Below are 20,103 nucleotides of genomic sequence, written 5' to 3'. Positions count from 1 at the left end.
AGGAACAGTGGGTTAACTGCCTTGTTAAAAACAACATATTTCTACCAGCTCAGGGATTTGATCTTGCAACTTTTCGGTTACTGGCCCAATGCTCTAACCACTAGGCTACCTGCCACCCCAAGACCCAGGAGAAGGGAGGAAAGTGTAATCACAAGGCTGATACTGGGACTAACAAGGCTCAACAGCACTTTGAAAATACAGTAGTAGGAAAAACATCAAAATGGGAAGTGTGCATTAATGTAGTCATAAAACCCCCCACAAAAAAATAGAAGATAAGGGGGTTAAAAAACTTTTAAATGGGGTTATGGTGAAAAAAGTAACGCTTCCTATACTTTCATTCTTTGAAATCGCACAAGTTTGGTAAACTGTTGGGCACTGTTTTAAAACATGCATATTAAGTACTTTAAAAAACATTCAAACATTTTCTCTACTGGAAGGAAGTGTGATCACTGCCAGGACGAGTTACAAACTGTGGAACACATCCTATTTCAGTGTCAGCAGTATGGGAGGTTTAAGAAAGAATGGTATTGAGGAGCCAAGTTTAACTGAGTTGTTAATAAGTTAACCTTCAGGCGATTGTTGCATTTTGTTTAAGACCGGTTTAATAAGGGTCTGGGGGAAGAACTGAGTTATCAATCTCATAGCCCACACCCCAGTACAGGAGGTGGCGGTATTGCACCATTAACGTTGGATGCCAACCGCTGATAAATCCCACAAAATAGGATGACCTGTCCCAACGCAGACGCCGTAGTTGTACCAAAGATTTTTATAATTAACTCAAGATAGACCACAACCTTAATCATAGTGGGCAGAACAAGCAAGAAGTTGGGCAGAGCCAAGCACGATCTAGCGAGATCGTATTTGCGCGTTCTAGCATGTATTTGCACATTTCCCTTAGGGAACATATAGATTTTAGTTGGGGAAGAGGTTTTAAATTTCAGTTTGGGGCTGGTAGCCTCGTGATTAGAGAGTTGGAACAGTAACCGAAAGGTTGCTGGATCAAACCCCCAAGCTAGAAATCTGTTCTTCCCCAGAATAAGGCAGTTAACTCACTGTTCCCCGGTAGGCTGTCATTGTAAATAAGAATTTGTTCTGAACTGACTTGCCTGGTTAAAATAAAAACAAGAACTGTATTAAGATCAAATGTTTCATCAATTAGAAAATGAGCAGAATGTCGTTCGGCCACTGGGATTCCTCTCGTCACCATATTTGGTGGTGAGTGGAAATGCCAACCGGATGCTTCAGATTTATACATCCGGTGCAACATCTGACTCATTGTTCTATCTGTGGTTGTTACTATCTGACGAAAGGTTGTTGAAATTTTGCTAGTAACGTTAACTAGCTACCTAGTTGTCAGACAAACACCATGTCTAGCAGAGGAGGAAAACAGAAGAAAGGTAATGTCACCAGTGAACAGGAGGAAGAGGAGCAGCCGCTTCAAGCTGTGCTAGTCGCCGATAGCTTCAACCGGAGGTTTTTCCCCATCTCCAAAGACCAACCCAGGGTATGCGATGGTGCCATGGCTTAATAGTGCATGCTAGCGCTCGAAAACTCTAGGTGGCAGATGGAACTGAGAGTCATGATCTAGGGCTAAGTACATGCATGCTATTGTCAATGGATGACAGCGCTAGCATAGCATAGCTAGCTACAGTTCTTGCACGCAACCTCGTGTTCTTGAAATGCAACATTTCATAACAGCTATGGCCAATATGTTTTCCTCCTAACTAGTTAGTAATATTCGTGGTATAAAATCTGTAGGAGCCATATGTCAACAGATCTCGTCTGTAGTTTTGCCAGGTTGCGAACCAGCAATTGTATCACTGTTCCAGATGGCATTATATATGATTATCTCTTTTAAGTGGGACACCATCAGATCCATGTAGCTAGGCTAATCGTGACAAAAGCACAATAACAACAACAATGTTAATTTATTAATCCTGCTAGTAAATGAAACATGTTTTTTGCATTAACTTGTCCAACATGCGTTCTCTACCATTAACCTTGTTCTGAACACCCCCAAAACAAAGGTAATGTGGTTTGGTAAGAAGAATGCCCCTCTTCCCACAGGTGTTATTACTACCTCTGAGGGTTTAGAGCTTGAGGTAGTCACCTCACACAAGTAAGATGTACTGTCTTTCAGCACATATTAAAGCTTCAGGCTAAAGTTAAATCTAGACTTGGGCACCTCTTTCACCCCAGCTGCCAAATTAACACTGATTCAGATGACCATCCTACCCATGCTAGATTACGGAGACATAGTTTATTGATTCGCAGGTAAGGGTGCTCTCGAGCGGCTAGATGTTCTTTAACATTCGGCCATCAGATTTTCCTCCAATGCTCCTGATAGGACACCTCAGTGCACTCTATACTCCTCTGTAAACTGGTCATCTCTGTATACCCGTCGCAAGACCCACTGGTTGATGCTTATTTATAAAACCCTCTTAGGCCTCACTCCCCCCTATCTGAGAGATCTACTGCAGACCTCATCCTCCATATACAACACCTGTTCTGCCAGTCACATTCTGTTAAAGGTCCCCAAAGCACACACATTCCTCTGGGTCGCTCCTCTTTTCAGTTCGCTGCAGCTAGCGACTGGAACGAGCTGCAACAAATGCTCAAACTGGACGGTTTTATCTCCATCTCTTCATTCAAAGACTCAATCATGGACAGTCTTACTGACAGTTGTGGCTGCTTTGTTTGATATATTGTTGTCTCTACCTTTTTGCTCTTTGTGCTGTTGTCTGTGCCCAATAATGTTTGTACCATGTTTTGTGCTGCTACCATGTTGTTATGTTGTGTTGCTACCACGCTGTGTTGTCATGTGTTGCTGCCTTGCTATGTTGTTGTTTTAGGTCTCTCTTTATGTAGTGTTGTCTCTCTTGTTGTGATGTGTGTTTTGTCCTATATTTATATTGTATTCATTGTTTATTTTTAATCCCAGGCCCCCGTCCCCACAGGAGGCCTTTTGGTAGGCCGTCATTGTAAATAAGAATTTATTTTTAACTGAATTTGTTCTTAGCCTAGTTACATAAAATAAATAACTAAAAATAAAGTTGCCGTCATTCTGGTCATCAGTCTAATCCAAAACCAAATATCACGTGAGTGCTAGCCAGCGTCACTCAGAACTTCAGATTTCCCGACACCATCCTATGCTTTTATAAGTGAGACTCCAAACCTGATGGTCATTGTTGCACTCATCTCTGCACTCATCTCTGCACTCCTCACATCATCTCTGCACTCATCACATCATCTCTGCACTCATCACATTATCTCTGCACTCATCACACCATCTCTGCTGTGTTTTGTGCCATCCAGGCTCTCCTACCGTTGGGCAATGTGGCCATGATAGACTACACCCTGGAGTTCCTAACATCCACTGGTGTTCAGGAGACATTTGTCTTCTGCTGCTGGATGTCCAACAAGATCAAGGACCACCTGCTGTAAGAACACACACACACACTCTGACCAAGAAAAAGTAGTCATTGACACTATTTAGGGCCCAAACACACAGGGTTTTCTCAATATAAATGTTCCCTCAATTCTTCCAACAGTAAGTCCAAGTGGTGTCGTCCCACCTCTCCAAACGTGGTCCACATCATCACCTCTGATCTGTACCGTTCCCTCGGCGACGTGCTGCGGGATGTGGACGCCAAGAATCTGGTGAGGAACGACTTCATCCTGGTCTACGGAGACGTGGTGTCCAACATCGATGTCAGCCAGGCCCTACAGGAGCACCGGTCAGTCACCTTTGACCCTTGACCTTAGTAGACAACAGGGCTGGAGGAAAAGCCAGCACACCCAGCATCTCTCCAGGAGGAGGGTTTGGGTGGCCAATCCTCATCCTGGAGAGCTACAGATACCTATGGAACACCGTTTGGAACACCGTCTTTAAATGTCCAAAAAAGATACATGTGTAATAACACTATTTGACGTGTCAAATATGCTTGTTGACCAATCAGGACCTGAATATGACTGCACTTCACATAATAATTTAACGTGTTCCTACGTAGTTATTACACATTGATTACACCATCACTCGTATTTTAATATGTCACAATGATTCATTGATACGTATGCTGGTAAAGTTGTCTCACGCACCTACAGTGCTGGTCATTAAAAAAAAAGCTAGCTAGCTGAGGGACGCAAACACTGTTCTTCCCCAAAAACATAACAAAACGACAATCTGTTTCAGTCGCTATAGTAGCTAACTATCTGGCTAGCTGTCATCTAAAATAACCCTGATTTATAGGACAGTTCTTATTTGATTAATGGTGGTCGGTCCCCATCTGTGTGAAGCTAGCCACAATAATGATTAGCCACAATAGTGGACTTTGCGGTTAGCCCTCAAAATAAAAGCAGTATTTTTTTTAACCTTTTATTTAACTAGGCAGGTCAGTTAAGAACAAATTCTTACTTTCATTGAGGGCCTAGGAACAGTGGGTTAACTGCCTTGTTCAGGGGCAGAACAACCGATTTTTACCTTGTCAGTTTAGGGATTCGAACATGCAACCTTTCGGTTACTGGCCCAACGCTCTAACCACTAGGCTACCTCAAAATGAAAGTATGTCATTGACAGTGATGCAAATAGTAGAATTATGCCATAATTGAATAGCTCATGCTAAACATGGTTGGAATGTTGTTATATAAAATCAATAAAAGACAAATCATTTGTTAATTTGACAAAAATCTGTTGAAATCACACTGGATGTATTATACTTTAGAGTTGCATTGTGGGGCATCCTTATTTCACTGTACAGCCTTATCTATGGATGGTGGATCAATGACATGGGGTATCAGTCTACTCAGTGACACCCAGAGAACATTAGTGTCGTAGCTCTTATTGCGGGACTCTGAAACAACTGTGAATTGAGCCACATTTATTGTCAATCTATGTGTATTGAACAGTATTCCAGAGGAAAACCAATACTGCGTGGATGTTTTGGAGTCTGATAACTCTGAGGAGGAAGTTGGGAAAAAATATATTGGGTATTGAGTAGACTGATACCCCATTTAATTGATCCTCTATCCTTAGGTAAAGCTGTACAGTGCAATATGAATGTCAATACACACAATAGGCTGACTGGGGAGGTGATTTCACACAGTCACAACGCTAATATTTGCGTAAACTCTTCACAGTTGTGTTTTGTGGGTGTCACCGACTAGACTGATCCCCCATTTCATTGCTTCACATTCCAACCTTGTTTAACATTATCTAGTCTAAATATGTCATGATTCCACCAATTGTAACCTTCTGCATCACTTTTATTTTGAAGGCAAACCGCCAATTCCAAAATTGTGCCTAATCCTTATTGTGGCTAACTTCACAACACACAACCCGGTCCGGTCGAGACTCACTGGCCAGATGAAGCTATCTGGCTGCTTATAACGTTAGCTTTGGGCAACAGGGTAGCTGGCTAGCTTTTTATTTTCATGAACTGAAGTTCAATTTCAATTGGCGAACAACAAGTGGCAACCTAGCTAATAATTACTCACAAGGATTCCTAAATCATTGAGAATAATGAAAATGACTGCAGTTTCTACTGGTCATTGTTTTCAGGCTTGTATTGGTGCTGGCTAGGTACCAAGCTAAAGCTAGCTAGGTACCAAGCTAAAGCTAGCTAGGTACCAAGCTAAAGCTAGCTAGGTACCAAGCTAAAGCTAGCTAGGTACCAAGCTAAAGCTAGCTAGGTACCAAGCTAAAGCTAGCTAGGTACCAAGCTAAAGCTAGCTAGGTACCAAGCTAAAGCTAGCTAGGTACCAAGCTAAAGCTAGCTAGGTACCAAGCTAAAGCTAGCTAGGTACCAAGCTAAAGCTGGCTAGGTACCAAGCTAAAGCTAGCTAGGTACCAAGCTAAAGCTGGCTAGGTACCAAGCTAAAGCTGGCTAGGTACCAAGCTAAAGCTGGCTAGGTACCAAGCTAAAGCTGGCTAGGTACCAAGCTAAAGCTGGCTAGGTACCAAGCTAAAGCTGGCTAGGTACCAAGCTAAAGCTGGCTAGGTACCAAGCTAAAGCTGGCTAGGTACCAAGCTAAAGCTAGCTAGCTACCCCAGAAGTTGTGGTCGAACAAATGATGCTTTATTACCAACGCGGTGTTGTAAACACATCGTTCGTGGACGGTGTTTGTTTGTTCGCAGACTTTTTTGTGTGTGTGTGCAGCTTTGACAGTGCTCCTGATAGTGGTGGCGCACGGATTGCACCTGCAAATTCAGAACACACAACCTACTATGATAAAACTGTGTTATTTGACGTCTCAAATTAAAAGCTAATTTAACGCGTCAAATAACATATTTTTTGACATGCAAAGACCCAAACGGCGTTCCATAGATACCGGGTTTTGCGCCAGCCCTGCTTTAATGTAGCACATTTAATCCAGCTATTCAAGATTGTGATGAGCACTTGACTAGGAATCAGCTGTAGACTTAAGCAATAAGGACTGAGGGGGATGTGGTATATGGCCAATATACCACAGCTAAGGTTACCAATGTAATTAGAGCAGTAAAAATAAATGTTTTATCATACCCGTGGTATACAATCTGATATACTACAGCTGTCAGCCAATCAGCATTCAGGGCTCGAACCACCCAGTTTATAAAATGTAATACACCAATGGGGCAGCTAGGCCTATTTGTATACCTTTTTCATATTGATCACTTATTAACACTAGGATTTATGTTGTTCATGAAGGCACCGGCGTAAGGTGGACAAGAACATCTCTGTGATGACCATGGTGTTCAAAGAGTCATCTCCGGGCCACAAGTCTCGCTGCGAGGAGGATGACGTGATTGTTGCCATGGACAGCAAGAGCAAGCGGGTCCTCCACTACCAGAAGACACAGGGCCTTAAGAAGCTACAGTTCCCCATGGTAACGTAACAGTTCTCCATGGGAACGTCACAGTTCTCCATGGGAACGTCACAGTTCCCCATGGGAACGTCACAGTTCTCCATGGGAACGTCACAGTTCCCCATGGGAACGTCACAGTTCCCCATGGGAACGTCACAGTTCTCCATGGGAACGTCACAGTTCTCCATGGGAACGTCACAGTTCCCCATGGGAACGTCACAGTTCCCCATGGGAACGTCACAGTTCTCCATGGGAACGTCACAGTTCTCCATGGGAACGTTCCCACAGTTCACAGTTCCCCATGGGGGACAGTTCCCCATTATGGGAACGTCACAGTTCATTATGGGAACGTCACAGTTCATTATGGGAACGCACAGTTCCCCATGGGAACGCAACAGTTCCCCATGGGAACGTCACAGTTCCCCATGGGAACGTCACAGTTCCCCATGGGAACGCCACAGTTCCCCATGGGAACGTCACAGTTCCCCATGGGAACGTCACAGTTCCCCATGGGAACGTCACAGTTCCCCATGGGAACGTCACAGTTCTCCATGGGAACGTCACAGTTCTCCATGGGAACGTCACAGTTCTCCATGGGATCCCCCAAAAGGTAAATTTACTGCAAAGCAAGTAGTAGCGATACAAACACAAAGTTTATAAGCAAAGATAAACATTTAGATATTAAGTCCTGAACTTCTTTTCAGACTGTGTGGATGTTCAGGAGTGGTGGACTGACTATTGTATTTTGTCTTGCAGAACATTTTCCAACATGGAAGTGATGAGTTTGAAATCAGACATGATCTGCTGGACTGTCACATCAGTATCTGTTCCCCACAGGTAATCATCTACTGTCTGGGCAATTCCATGGTAAAGGATTTACGCAGAGACTCAGGCTTTTCACTTTAAAATGTATACCAAACAAAATCCATTGATCTCAAAGAGTAACAAACCATATTTCCACAAAGTTTGCATCTGCACCGTTTTTACAGGAAATGTATATATATATTGTTTTGCTTTACTGTATAAATTGTTCAAAGTAATCATTGTGCATAGAGTTGTATTATATGTTCAACTTTTGAATTCAATGTTTTTTGTTTGGAATACATTCTGAAGCGGAAAAATCTGATTCTCAGCGTAATTCCTTTTACTGTGGAATTGCCCGTCTTTAACCAGGCGGGGGACTGAGTGAGCTGCAAGTCTGTTGAATGGAAGACATGACACTGGCTTTTTTTTTACAGGTAGCTGAACTCTTCACAGACAACTTTGACTACCAGACCAGGAATGACTTTGTCAGAGGGATTCTGGTCAATGAAGAGGTATGAGAAAACAAATTCAGTGATTATGATACTGTATATAAAAATAAACTGTATGTTGTATTGAAACCAGAACATCCCAAGCAATAACCCCAACCAAAGCTTAAACACGTCCTTACCGAGCAAACAAGTCTACTATGTCCTCCCGCTCTAGATTCTGGGCAACCAGATCCACCTGTATGTAACACAGGATGGCTATGGAGCACGCGTGTCCAACCTGCAGATGTACGACTCCGTCTCCTCGGACATGGTACGTCGCTGGGTCTATCCCCTCACCCCCGAGGCGAACTTCACAGACCAGCAGGGGCAGGGGTGTACCCACTCCCGCCATAACGTCTATCGGGGCGCCGAGGTCAGCCTGGGGCACGGCAGCCAGATGGAGGAGAACGTTCTGATTGGTCGAGACACCAGCATCGGGGCCAACTGTCACATATCAAACAGCGTCATCGGCAACAACTGCACCATAGGTATTATACTGTTACTGTTTCTACAGGGTTCGTAAGGTCATGGAAATCCTGGATAAGTCATGGCATTTTGAAATGGAGTTTTCCAGGCAAATGTTAGTCTGAAAAGTCATAGTAGATATGATAGAAAAGACTGACCTCGATAGTCAATTCAAAACATATCTTGTACCCTCTAGTTAATTGTTGAGCTATTATTAGCGTGTATGAATGTTTTCGTCATGTCCCCAAAACAATTTCCACCGACACTCGCGAATAAGGCGATACAAAGTTGATTTACTTTTTTAAACAATTGATATGATTCATTTCAACAATTTTTGGGGGGTTTGTTGACAAAACTAACGATTCACTTCGACATTGTATTAGGTTCAATTACGGTCAATCAAATCATGTGAATGAAAATAATAATTAAAAAACTGTAAACATGATTTTTAGGAAACAATATTACATGAAGCCTTTGGGATTATGTGGCTTGAACTTGTTTTGTAGATACAGTACTGCCAGTTGATTTGATAGAATGTAGATACGGTACTGCCAGTTGATTTGATAGAATGTAGATACCGTACTGCCAGTTTATTTGATAGAATGTAGATACCGTACTGCCAGTTGATTTGATAGAATGTAGATACCGTACTGCCAGTTGATTTGATAGAATGTAGATACGGTACTGCCAGTTGATTTGATAGAATGTAGATACGGTACTGCCAGTTGATTTGATAGAATGTAGATACCGTACTGCCAGTTGATTTGATAGAATGTAGATACCGTACTGCCAGTTGATTTGATAGAATGTAGATACGGTACTGCCAGTTGATTTGATAGAATGTAGATACGGTACTGCCAGTTGATTTGATAGAATGTAGATACGGTACTGCCAGTTGATTTGATAGAATGTAGATACGGTACTGCCAGTTGATTTGATAGAATGTAGATACGGTACTGCCAGTTGATTTGATAGAATGTAGATACGGTACTGCCAGTTGATTTGATAGAATGTAGATACGGTACTGCCAGTTGATTTGATAGAATGTAGATACGGTACTGCCAGTTGATTTGATAGAATGTAGATACGGTACTGCCAGTTGATTTGATAGAATGTAGATACGGTACTGCCAGTTGATTTGATAGAATGTAGATACGGTACTGCCAGTTGATTTGATAGAATGTAGATACGGTACTGCCAGTTGATTTGATAGAATGTAGATACGGTACTGCCAGTTGATTTGATAGAATGTAGATACCGTACTGCCAGTTGATTTGATAGAATGTAGATAAATAAAATAATTAAATAAACATTGAGTGAATCCAAGGTGCAGTTTTCCTTCAATCTGCTCTGCATTTACTAGCCTGCCAGGTTCTCCAAGATGCCAGTGATCCTGGAGAAGCTTGGCAGTCTGACGCCTCTCTCTGATGTCTCTCTGTAGGGGACAACGTGGTGTTAGACCGGGCCCACATGTGGAACAACGTACACATCTCCAGCAACGTAGAGATTCACCAGTCAGTGGTGTGTGATGGGGCTGTGGTCAAAGAGGCTGTACACCTCAACAAACAGTGTGTCCTCGCATACAACGTAAGGCAACAAAGTGTTTACAACCAAATAACACTGTTTTAATGGAAACATGTTACCCTCTTCAATATGCATCATGGACTGTGTTTCTATAGTGCTTTTCAGTACCTCTCTAAGTACTTTACAATGTAGCTGCTAATGGAAATATTTATGTAAACATTAGCTGCATATTGTAAATGTCAGCATGAAACATGTTGATAACTGTTTACCTTTCACTCTTTCCTAATATCAAACATTTTATTAGCTACAGTAAGCTTTCAAAATAGTAATTTTTGAGTACTTTAGTAGTATTTTTCCATGTTGTCTGTTTCCCAGGTGGTGATTGGTCCGAACCTGTCCCTCCCAGACGGGACTGTGGTGTCTATGCATCACCCTGAGGAAGAGGAGGAAGATGACGATGATGAATTCCTCAGTGATGACCAGGAAGTGGGACACAGCAAAGACAAGACCAGGCAGAAAGGTGTGTAATAGACCCCCTCGCTACACAGCGGATTCAAATAACCAACTCCTCATCAAGCTTTGACTATTTGAGTCAGCTGTAGTGCTGAGGCAAAAACCAAAACAGACCCCCCCAGGACTGAATTTAGCAAACTCAGCTCTATACCAGAGGTAGACAACCCAGTTCCTGGGGTGCTGCAGGTCCTGCAGGATTTTGTTCTAACGAGGCACCACACCTGACCGACCATCTGAACTAATTGATCAGTTCAGTGATTGGCCTAAATTCAACACACCGGAACTTCCAGGTTGGTTAAATCAAAAACATGAAGTGGCTCCAGGATCAGGGTGGCCAACCCCTTCTCTCTACGTTGTACACATTCTCAGTATTTATTACTGTCGTGGGTTTATTTATTACTGTTTACTGTCGTGGGTTTATTTATGACTGTCGTGGGTTTATTTATTACTGTCGTGGGTTTATTTATTACTGTTTACTGTCGTGGGTTTATTTATTACTGTAGTGGGTTTATTTATTACTGTTTACTGTCGTGGGTTTATTTATTACTGTTTACTGTCAGTTCAAATAACCAACTCCTCATCAAGTGGGTTTATTTATTACTGTCGTGGGTTTATTTATTACTGTTTACTGTCGTGGGTTTATTTATGACTGTCGTGGGTTTATTTATTACTGTCGTGGTTTATTACTGTCGTGGGTTTATTTATTACTGTCGTGGGTTTATTTATTACTGTCGTGGGTTTATTTATTACTGCCGTGGGTTTATTTATTACTGTTTACTGTCGTGGGTTTATTTATTACTGTGTACACATTCTCAGTGGTTTATTACTGTCGTGGGTTTATTTATTACTGTCGTGGGTTTATTTATTACTGCCGTGGGTTTATTTATTACTGTTTACTGTCGTGGGTTTATTTATTACTGTTTACTGTCGTGGGTTTATTTATTACTGTCGTGGGTTTATTTATTACTGTTTACTGTCGTGGGTTTATTTATTACTGTTTACTGTCGTGGGTTTATTTATTACTGTTTACTGTCGTGGGTTTATTTATTACTGTACGTGGGTTTATTTATTACTGTCGTGGGTTTATTTATTACTGTTTACTGTCGTGGGTTTATTTATTACTGTAGTGGGTTTATTTATTACTGTTTACTGTCGTGGGTTTATTTATTACTGTGGGTTTATTTATTGGGTTTATTTATTACTGTAGTGGGTTTATTTATTACTGTTTACTGTCGTGGGTTTATTTATTACTGTTTACTGTCGTGGGTTTATTTATTACTGTCGTAGGTTTATTTATTACTGTTTACTGTCATGGGTTTATTTATTACTGTCGTGGGTTTATTTATTACTGTTTACTGTCGTGGGTTTATTTATTACTGTCGTGGGTTTATTTATTACTGTTTACTGTCGTGGGTTTATTTATTACTGTTTACTGTCGTGGGTTTATTTATTACTGTTTACTGTCGTGGGTTTATTTATTACTGTTTACTGTCGTGGGTTTATTTATTACTGTTTACTGTCGTGGGTTTATTTATTACTGTTTACTGTCGTGGGTTTATTTATTGCTGTCGTGGGTTTATTTATTACTGTTTACTGTCGTGGGTTTATTTATTACTGTCGTGGGTTTATTTATTACTGTTTACTGTCGTGGGTTTATTTATTACTGTTTACTGTCGTGGGTTTATTTATTGCTGTCGTGGGTTTATTTATTACTGTTTACTGTCGTGGGTTTATTTATTACTGTTTACTGTCGTGGGTTTATTTATTACTGTCGTAGGTTTATTTATTACTGTTTACTGTCATGGGTTTATTTATTACTGTCGTGGGTTTATTTATTACTGTTTACTGTCGTGGGTTTATTTATTACTGTCGTGGGTTTATTTATTACTGTTTACTGTCGTGGGTTTATTTATTACTGTTTACTGTCGTGGGTTTATTTATTACTGTTTACTGTCGTGGGTTTATTTATTACTGTTTACTGTCGTGGGTTTTATTTATTACTGTCGTGGGTTTATTTATTACTGTTTACTGTCGTGGGTTTATTTATTGCTGTCGTGGGTTTATTTATTACTGTTTACTGTCGTGGGTTTATTTATTGCTGTCGTGGGTTTATTTATTACTGTTTACTGTCGTGGGTTTATTTATTACTGTTTACTGTCGTGGGTTTATTTATTGCTGTCGTGGGTTTATTTATTACTGTTTACTGTCGTGGGTTTATTTATTACTGTAGTGGGTTTATTTATTACTGTTTACTGTCGTGGGTTTATTTATTACTGTCGTGGGTTTATTTATTACTGTTTACTGTCATGGGTTTATTTATTACTGTCGTGGGTTTATTTATTGCTTACCGTCGCGGGTTTATTTATTACCGTCGCGGGTTTATTTATTGCTGTCGTGGGTTTATTTATTACTGTCGTGGGTTTATTTATTACTGTCGTGGGTTTATTTATTACCGTCGTGGGTTTATTTATTACTGTCGTGGGTTTATTTATTACCGTCGTGGGTTTATTTATTACCGTCGTGGGTTTATTTATTACCGTCGTGGGTTTATTTATTACCGTCGTGGGTTTATTTATTGCTGTCGTGGGTTTATTTATTGCCGTCGTGGGTTTATTTATTACTGTCGTGGGTTTATTTATTACTGTAGTGGGTTTATTTATTAACGTCGTGGGTTTATTTATTACTGTAGTGGGTTTATTTATTACTGTAGTGGGTTTATTTATTACCGTCGTGGGTTTATTTATTGCTGTCGTGGGTTTATTTATTACCGTCGTGGGTTTATTTATTACTGTCGTGGGTTTATGTGATTCTTCAACCATTTGATAATTTCACAAACAATGTTTTGAAATGAAATGTATCTTGATCTTGTTTCCCGAAGTTATATTGTTATTCAATGTTATGGAAATCTGTTTTTGGAAATAATATGTCAAAGGTATCTGAGGACATATCTGTGATATTTATGTCAATGACAGTGAGCAAAACCTTGTTGTCTGTACTGTAACAGTATCCCCTGTTTCATCTGTCCAGCATTTAATCCAGCCGAGGTAGGACCTGAGGGTAAAGGTTATATCTGGAAGGCCAGTATGAACGACACTGAGGATGAAGAGCTGGCACAGTGTCTATGGGGTAGGCCACTTTCAAAACAAAACGTATGCAAAGTAGTCTGTTGAGGGCGAAGAGACTGGGTGAGGCCAGTTGTCCATGCCCTCAGTCATAAAATATATATCCTGTCTCTCTAGGCCTGGTGCTTAACCCTGATCCAGAGAGTGACAGTGAGAGTGAGGCCAGCGAGGAATCTCAGGATCGCAGTCGCAGTGTCTCACCAGAGATTGATGACGTCAATGGTGAGGGGATACCGATTGATTTCTGAATTGATTCGTTGAATTGATGATACTAATCCAAAATGACATGCCATAGCAATAATGTGTTTGTGTAGCTTTCCAGTTGGAAGTGTTGGGGACACTACAGAGAGGTTTGGAGGAGAACATTGTCTGTGACAACCTGGTCCTCGAGATCAACTCTCTCAAGTGAGTAGTAGTCAGCTCCTGAATAGTGAGCAGTAGTCGGCTCCTGAATAGTGAGTAGTAGTCGGCTCCTGAATAGTGAGCAGTAGTCGGCTCCTGGTTAGTGAGCAGTAGTCGGCTCCTGATTAGTGAGCAGTAGTCGGCTCCTGAATAGTGAGCAGTAGTCGGCTCCTGGTTAGTGAGCAGTAGTCGGCTCCTGGTTAGTGAGCAGTAGTCGGCTCCTGAATAGTGAGCAGTAGTCGGCTCCTGAATAGTGAGCAGTAGTCGGCTCCTGAATAGTGAGCAGTAGTCGGCTCCTGAATAGTGAGCAGTAGTCGGCTCCTGAATAGTGAGCAGTAGTCGGCTCCTGATTAGTGAGCAGTAGTCGGCTCCTGATTAGTGAGCAGTAGTCGGCTCCTGATTAGTGAGCAGTAGTCGGCTCCTGGTTAGTGAGCAGTAGTCGGCTCCTGGTTAGTGAGCAGTAGTCGGCTCCTGAATAGTGAGCAGTAGTCGGCTCCTGAATAGTGAGCAGTAGTCGGCTCCTGATTAGTGAGCAGTAGTCGGCTCCTGATTAGTGAGCAGTAGTCGGCTCCTGAATATCATAACCCTGAGCAGTAGTCGGCTCCTGATTAGTGAGCAGTAGTCGGCTCCTGAATAGTGAGCAGTAGTCGGCTCCTGAATAGTGAGCAGTAGTCGGCTCCTGGTTAGTGAGCAGTAGTCGGCTCCTGATTAGTGAGCAGTAGTCGGCTCCTGATTAGTGAGCAGTAGTCGGCTCCTGATTAGTGAGCAGTAGTCGGCTCCTGATTAGTGAGCAGTAGTCGGCTCCTGATTAGTGAGCAGTAGTCGGCTCCTGATAAGAGTATGCTCCTGCTCCTGATTTTTAAAAATGTAACTAGGCAAGTCAGTTAAGAACAAATTCGTATTGAAAATGACGACCTACCGGGGAACAGTGGGTTAACTGCCTTGTTCAGGGTTAGAATGACAGATTTTTACCTTGTCGGCTCGGGGATTCGATCTTGCAACCTTTCGGTTACTAGTCCAACGCTCTAACCACTAGGCTACCTGCCGCCTCTACACTCTAACCACTAGACTACCTGCCGACCCTACACTCTAACCACTAGGATACCTGCCGCCTCTACACTCTAACCACTAGGCTACCTGCCATCCCACATAACCCTGATAAGTGTGTGTCATACTTTGCTCCTGATATGAGTAACTAGCACTCTGCTCCTGATAAGTGCCCTTCAGATAAGTGCAAACTCTGGTTGAAGTGCACTAGTTTTTCCGTCCCTTTTATAACCGATCCAGCTAAATGTTGTCCACGCTACCATCTTCAGAGTATAGATCTGGTACTTCCCCTCTCCCACCAGGTATGCCTATAACATCACTCTCAAGGAGGTAATGCAGATTCTGACCAGAGTTGTTCTGGAGTACCCCTTCCAACAGCAGGGGACGCAGCTCACCACCCTACAGTACACCGGTTCACTACTGCCTGTAAGTACTCACAACCACCACACCCCAATTGATTGTTGTACAACCAGTAATATATATATTTTTAAATTTATTTATCTCTTCATTTTTACAGACAAATCACTTACAAAAATGACCAGCTCTTATCTCCACCCCCCCAAAAAAACAGTTAGAGGTGTAATGAGGGACAGAGAGAGCGAGATAGTTTAAAGAATAGCCTATTTTCTCTTCTCCTCCCCCCCTGCCTCTCAGCTGCTGAAGACGTGGTCTCCGGTGTTTAAGAACTACATCAAGAGAGCTCAGGATCACCTGGACTGCCTGTCTGCTGTGGAGGAGCTGTTCCTGGAGCAGGACACTCATCAGACTGCTATGGTCAAGGTGGGTTGACTGTCGGTCTGGACTGTCGGTCTGGACTGTCTGTCTGGACTGTCTGTCTGGACTGTCTGTCTGGACTGTCTGTCTGGACTGTCGGTCTGGACTGTCGGTCTGGACTGTCGGTCTGGACTGTCTGCGTTCTTAGAGCAGGAGACTCCCAAACTGCTATTGTCAAGGTGGGTAGTGTGTGTAGTATGTAGACCTGCAAGAGATAGACTAGAGTCCTGTCCAGGGAGTGTTCCTACTACTTGTATAGATAGATAGACTAGAGTCCTGTCCAGGGAGTGTTCCTACTACTTGTATAGATAGAGTCCTGTCCAGGGAGTGTTCCTACTACTTGTATAGATAGAGTCCCGTCCAGGGAGTGTTCCTACTACTTGTATAGATAGAGTCCCGTCCAGGGGGGAGTGTTCCTACTACTTGTATAGATAGATAGACTAGAGTCCTGTCCAGGAGTGTTCCTACTACTTGTATAGATAGATAGATAGACTAGAGTCCTGTCCAGGGAGTGTTCCTACTACTTGTATAGATAGAGTTATAAAGTTATACTGTTACACAGGCAGACACTAGAATAACTTTCTGAGTGAGTGTGAGGGCTTTGCACATACGTAAAATAATGTTAATAACCGTTTCTCCATCATTGTTTAAATAACAGTTATGTCCCGAAACAGTAGAAATCACTTTCGTTTGCCTTTTCTGATTCTGTTCCTCAAAAAAAAAAAAAAAAAAAAAACATTTTCAGTTCTGTGCCCAAAAACCGGTTCCAACCCCCTGCTTCTTACTTTTTTTATGTATTTATTTTACTTGTGATGTTGGACGTTAACATGTCTGTTGTCGTTGTCTTCCCTGTAGGTGCTGATGAAAATGTACCAGCTGGAGATCCTAGAGGAGGAGGCCATCCTAAAATGGTTCTCTACCGGAGCCACCAATGACAAGAGCAGACAGCTACGCAAGAACCAGGGAGTGAGTACCACCTTACAGAGCTTATACATAACAGCAAGAAAGGCATTGTGTGGGGAAAGGGATTGTTTTCCTGTTAGACGTACCTCAGTGTGTGGCACTGTACGTCCTGTACAGACCCCAGGCCTAAACACAGAGGTCTTCCTGTCTTCCTCAGCTCCAGAAGTTTATCCAGTGGTTGAAAGAAGCAGAGGATGAGTCTTCAGAGGAAGGAGAGTGAGGAGGATGAGTCTTCGGAGGAAGGAGAGTGAGGAGGATGAGTCTTCGGAGGAAGGAGAGTGAGGAGGATGATGAGTCTTCGGAGGAAGGAGAGTGCGGAAGAAGAGGAATAAAGACTGAAGACTTGAGAACCGTGTGAATAGAATTCCATGGTTTCCATTGTGGTTCACTTTAAATCTGCACTTAAAGGACCGGTCACCCAGACAGATTAAGAGCTGGATTCAATCCGTATCGCTTGAAGATCCACATTAAAAATTTAAAGGTAATTTCCGATTTGAGCCGACATTGCCTTTAAATTGAACTATAACGTAGATCTTCCACGATACGAAGCGAATACAGCCCTGAACCTAGTCCTGGAGTAAAAATCTATTTTAGTGGACTTTCTCTATTTGAGGATTCTTTTTAATTCCAGGATTAGGCCAAATCTGTGTCTGGGGAAAACCGTCCCAGAATGTCAAAGGTTATCAGTTTGGACACTGTGGCAGCTTCATATTGCTTCTCCAAAAGGAAATGACGTTGTTGATATTTAGTCATTGTGTACAGCGCAAGCAGACACCTTGCTCACAATGTCACAAGAAGGAAAGCTGTGGTATGGTTTAACACCCTAATAAAAGAAAGATTTAAAAACACACTTTTTTTTTTTTAGTAGTTTTTAATATACTCCCAACATAGACCATCACCCAATGAATAGAGAATGTCACAGATCTGCTTTAGTGTTCAGTATGAGACAGGAAAAACCTGTCTCATGTCAGTTCAGAACTATTTACAAACTGATTTCCCTGGTAACCACAGTGGTTTAATGCTGTATAGAGGTAGTTGTGTTAGTGATGTTAGTCACACATACGTCTATCACATAATACAACACCATCTCAAAGACATTACTTCAACTAAACCGCAGCGACCGGCAAGGAATGATTTTAAAACAAGTATGATTAAAACTAGATATTTGGAAAATGATTGATTCAGAACATATCGTTTTATTTTTTTAAAGAAAAGAAAATGGCTGGGTCTACGTTCCAGTATAAGTACTCCGTTGTTAATTCATCGACTTAAACACTGTTTCTTATGTGCCACTGATACCCTGTGAACGGGATTTGTCAAGACACGGTCTTGCAATACCTATGGTCCTCCATAATCCTAGAAATTGAGTGGTTTAATAATATTCACCACAGACATTTACCATTCGCCTAGGACATAATCCATCATTAACAAAATATATTTATATCTACAAAGAAATAGGATAACTTCTGATAGGCTGGGTTAAATTTTCAACATATTGCTTAAAACCTTTGCAGGAGTAGAAGGTAGTCGATTTGGGCATCATCACTACTAATCCTTTCTGTCCTTTTTCCCCATCGTACTATAAACCGCCCCGGCCAGCAGCGATGCTCCCGTAATCCCAAACAGCGCCGTCAGCCTCATCCACAGATTGGCCGTACCCTCATGTCTCTCTATAAACCCCTTGTAGTCCGTGGGGACCAGGATGTAGCGGCGGCCATCTTGTGGCGCCTGCAGCCTCATGGTCGTCCCTGTCCCTCCCTCCAGCACCACCTCCCCGAAACCTGTCATAGTGGTTCCAACACGGAGCAGCTCCTCCGTCTCCATCTGCGCCATGGGCCGCTCGCCGCTGAGGTTCTCCAACAACACGTCCACCAGGCCCTCCTGGGCGTGTTTGACACTGCAGTGAACTCTCTCCAGGAACCAGCCGGAAGCCTCCAGAGGGGAATGGACCTTGACGGTGATGTCGGTGATGTAGGCGCCCGGTTCAACCAGACTGAAGGGGACGGCGTTGTTAGTCTCCTTCCTGTTGGTCGTTCTGGAGTTCCTGAGAAAAGAGGAGTGGGCGGGGGGGAGAGAACATGGTGTTGACCTTAGTGTGTACTGAATTGTGTTGGATTGCATTACTTTTAGGTGACGTAGACTACTGTCAGAAAATATGATTCTTAAAGAGCTATATGATTCCAAGTTCTACTTTGAGCTGGATCACATGGTATAGCCATGATACACTATATATTACACACTCATATGTGGACACCCCTTCAAATGAGTAGGATTCGGGCTATTTCAGACGCACCCGTTGCTGACCGATGTATAGAATCGAGCACACACCCATGCAATCTCCATAGACAAACATACTGAAGAGCTCAGTGACTGGAAATGTCTAGGAGCAACAATGGCTCAGCCACGAAGTGGTAGGCCACACAAGCTCACGGAGCGGGACCGCTGAGTGTTGAAGCGTGTAAAAAAGTCATCTGTCCTCTGGAAGCAACGTCAGTACAATAACTGTTCGTCGGGAGCTTCATGAAATGGGTTTCTATTGGCTGAGCAGATCGCAATGCCAAGCGTCGGTTGGAGTGGTTTAAAGCTCGCTGCCATTAGACTCTGGAGCAGTGGAAGCGTGTTCTCTGGAGTGATGAATCACGCTTCACCATCTGGTAGTCCGACCGGATGAATCTGGCAGATGCCAGGAGAACGCTACCTGCCCCCATTCATAGTGCCAACTGTAAAGTTTGGTGTAGGAGGAATAATGGTCTGGTGATTCTGTGCTTCCAACTATGTGGCAACAGTTTGGAGAAGGCCCTTTTCCTGTTTCAGCATGACGATGCACCCGTGCACAAAGCTAGGTCCATACAGAAATGGTTTGTTGAGATTGGTGTGGAGGAAATTGACTGGCCTGCACAGAGCCCTGACCTCAACCCCATAGAACACCAGGCCTAATCACCCAACATCGGTGCCTGACCTCACTAACACTCGTGGCTGAATGGGAGCAAGTCCCCGCAACAATGTTCCAACATTTTTATTTTATGTAACTAGGCAAGTCAGTTAAGAACAAATTCTTATTTTTCTTATCTTAGCTCGGGGATTCGATCTAGCAACCTTTCAGTTACTGGCCCAAAGCTCTAACCAATAGGCTACTTGCAGCCCCAATATCTAGTGGAAAG

The 20,103-nt window shown here is 42.6% G+C and overlaps 2 protein-coding genes across 5 annotated transcripts in view; one reads left to right on the top strand and one right to left on the bottom strand.

Annotated features, from left to right (window-relative positions):
• The first annotated feature begins 1,264 nt into the window (after positions 1–1,264).
• Positions 1,265–17,792, top strand: eif2b5 (eukaryotic translation initiation factor 2B, subunit 5 epsilon). The gene is made up of 16 exons (XM_024436300.2): positions 1,265–1,504; positions 3,316–3,440; positions 3,552–3,737; positions 6,684–6,861; positions 7,597–7,677; positions 8,079–8,156; positions 8,308–8,620; positions 10,039–10,184; positions 10,497–10,641; positions 13,662–13,760; positions 13,874–13,978; positions 14,071–14,161; positions 15,508–15,631; positions 15,860–15,985; positions 16,835–16,945; positions 17,100–17,792. Exons 1-16 carry the CDS (start codon positions 1,367–1,369, stop codon positions 17,160–17,162), a joined length of 2,109 nt encoding a protein of 702 aa, XP_024292068.1. The 5' UTR covers positions 1,265–1,366; the 3' UTR covers positions 17,163–17,792.
• A 1-nt stretch (position 17,793) lies between these two features.
• Positions 17,794–20,103, bottom strand: part of LOC112260923 (mitochondrial ubiquitin ligase activator of nfkb 1-A) — an 8,580-nt gene continuing 6,270 nt past the window's right edge. For all 4 annotated transcript variants that reach the window (XM_024436301.2, XM_024436303.2, XM_024436304.2 and 1 more), the window contains one exon: positions 17,794–18,986. In XM_024436301.2, coding sequence (XP_024292069.1) covers positions 18,491–18,986 — 496 coding nt within the window. In that variant the 3' untranslated portion in view covers positions 17,794–18,490. The remainder of the gene's footprint in view (positions 18,987–20,103) is intronic.

The sequence above is a fragment of the Oncorhynchus tshawytscha genome, linkage group LG10 (assembly GCF_018296145.1).
Source record: "Oncorhynchus tshawytscha isolate Ot180627B linkage group LG10, Otsh_v2.0, whole genome shotgun sequence".
NCBI lineage: Eukaryota > Metazoa > Chordata > Actinopteri > Salmoniformes > Salmonidae > Oncorhynchus > Oncorhynchus tshawytscha.
This window is presented reverse-complemented; position numbering and strand designations above follow the sequence as displayed.

Bases quoted from the DNA above. Each gene is read 5' to 3' on its own strand.
- eif2b5 (XM_024436300.2), top strand. From the start codon at position 1,367: ATGTCTAGCAGAGGAGGAAAACAGAAGAAAGGTAATGTCACCAGTGAA. The intron at 6,862-7,596 runs GTAACGTAACAG...TTTGTCTTGCAG, and splicing joins AGAAGCTACAGTTCCCCATG to AACATTTTCCAACATGGAAG. The intron at 8,157-8,307 runs GTATGAGAAAAC...CTCCCGCTCTAG, and splicing joins GGATTCTGGTCAATGAAGAG to ATTCTGGGCAACCAGATCCA.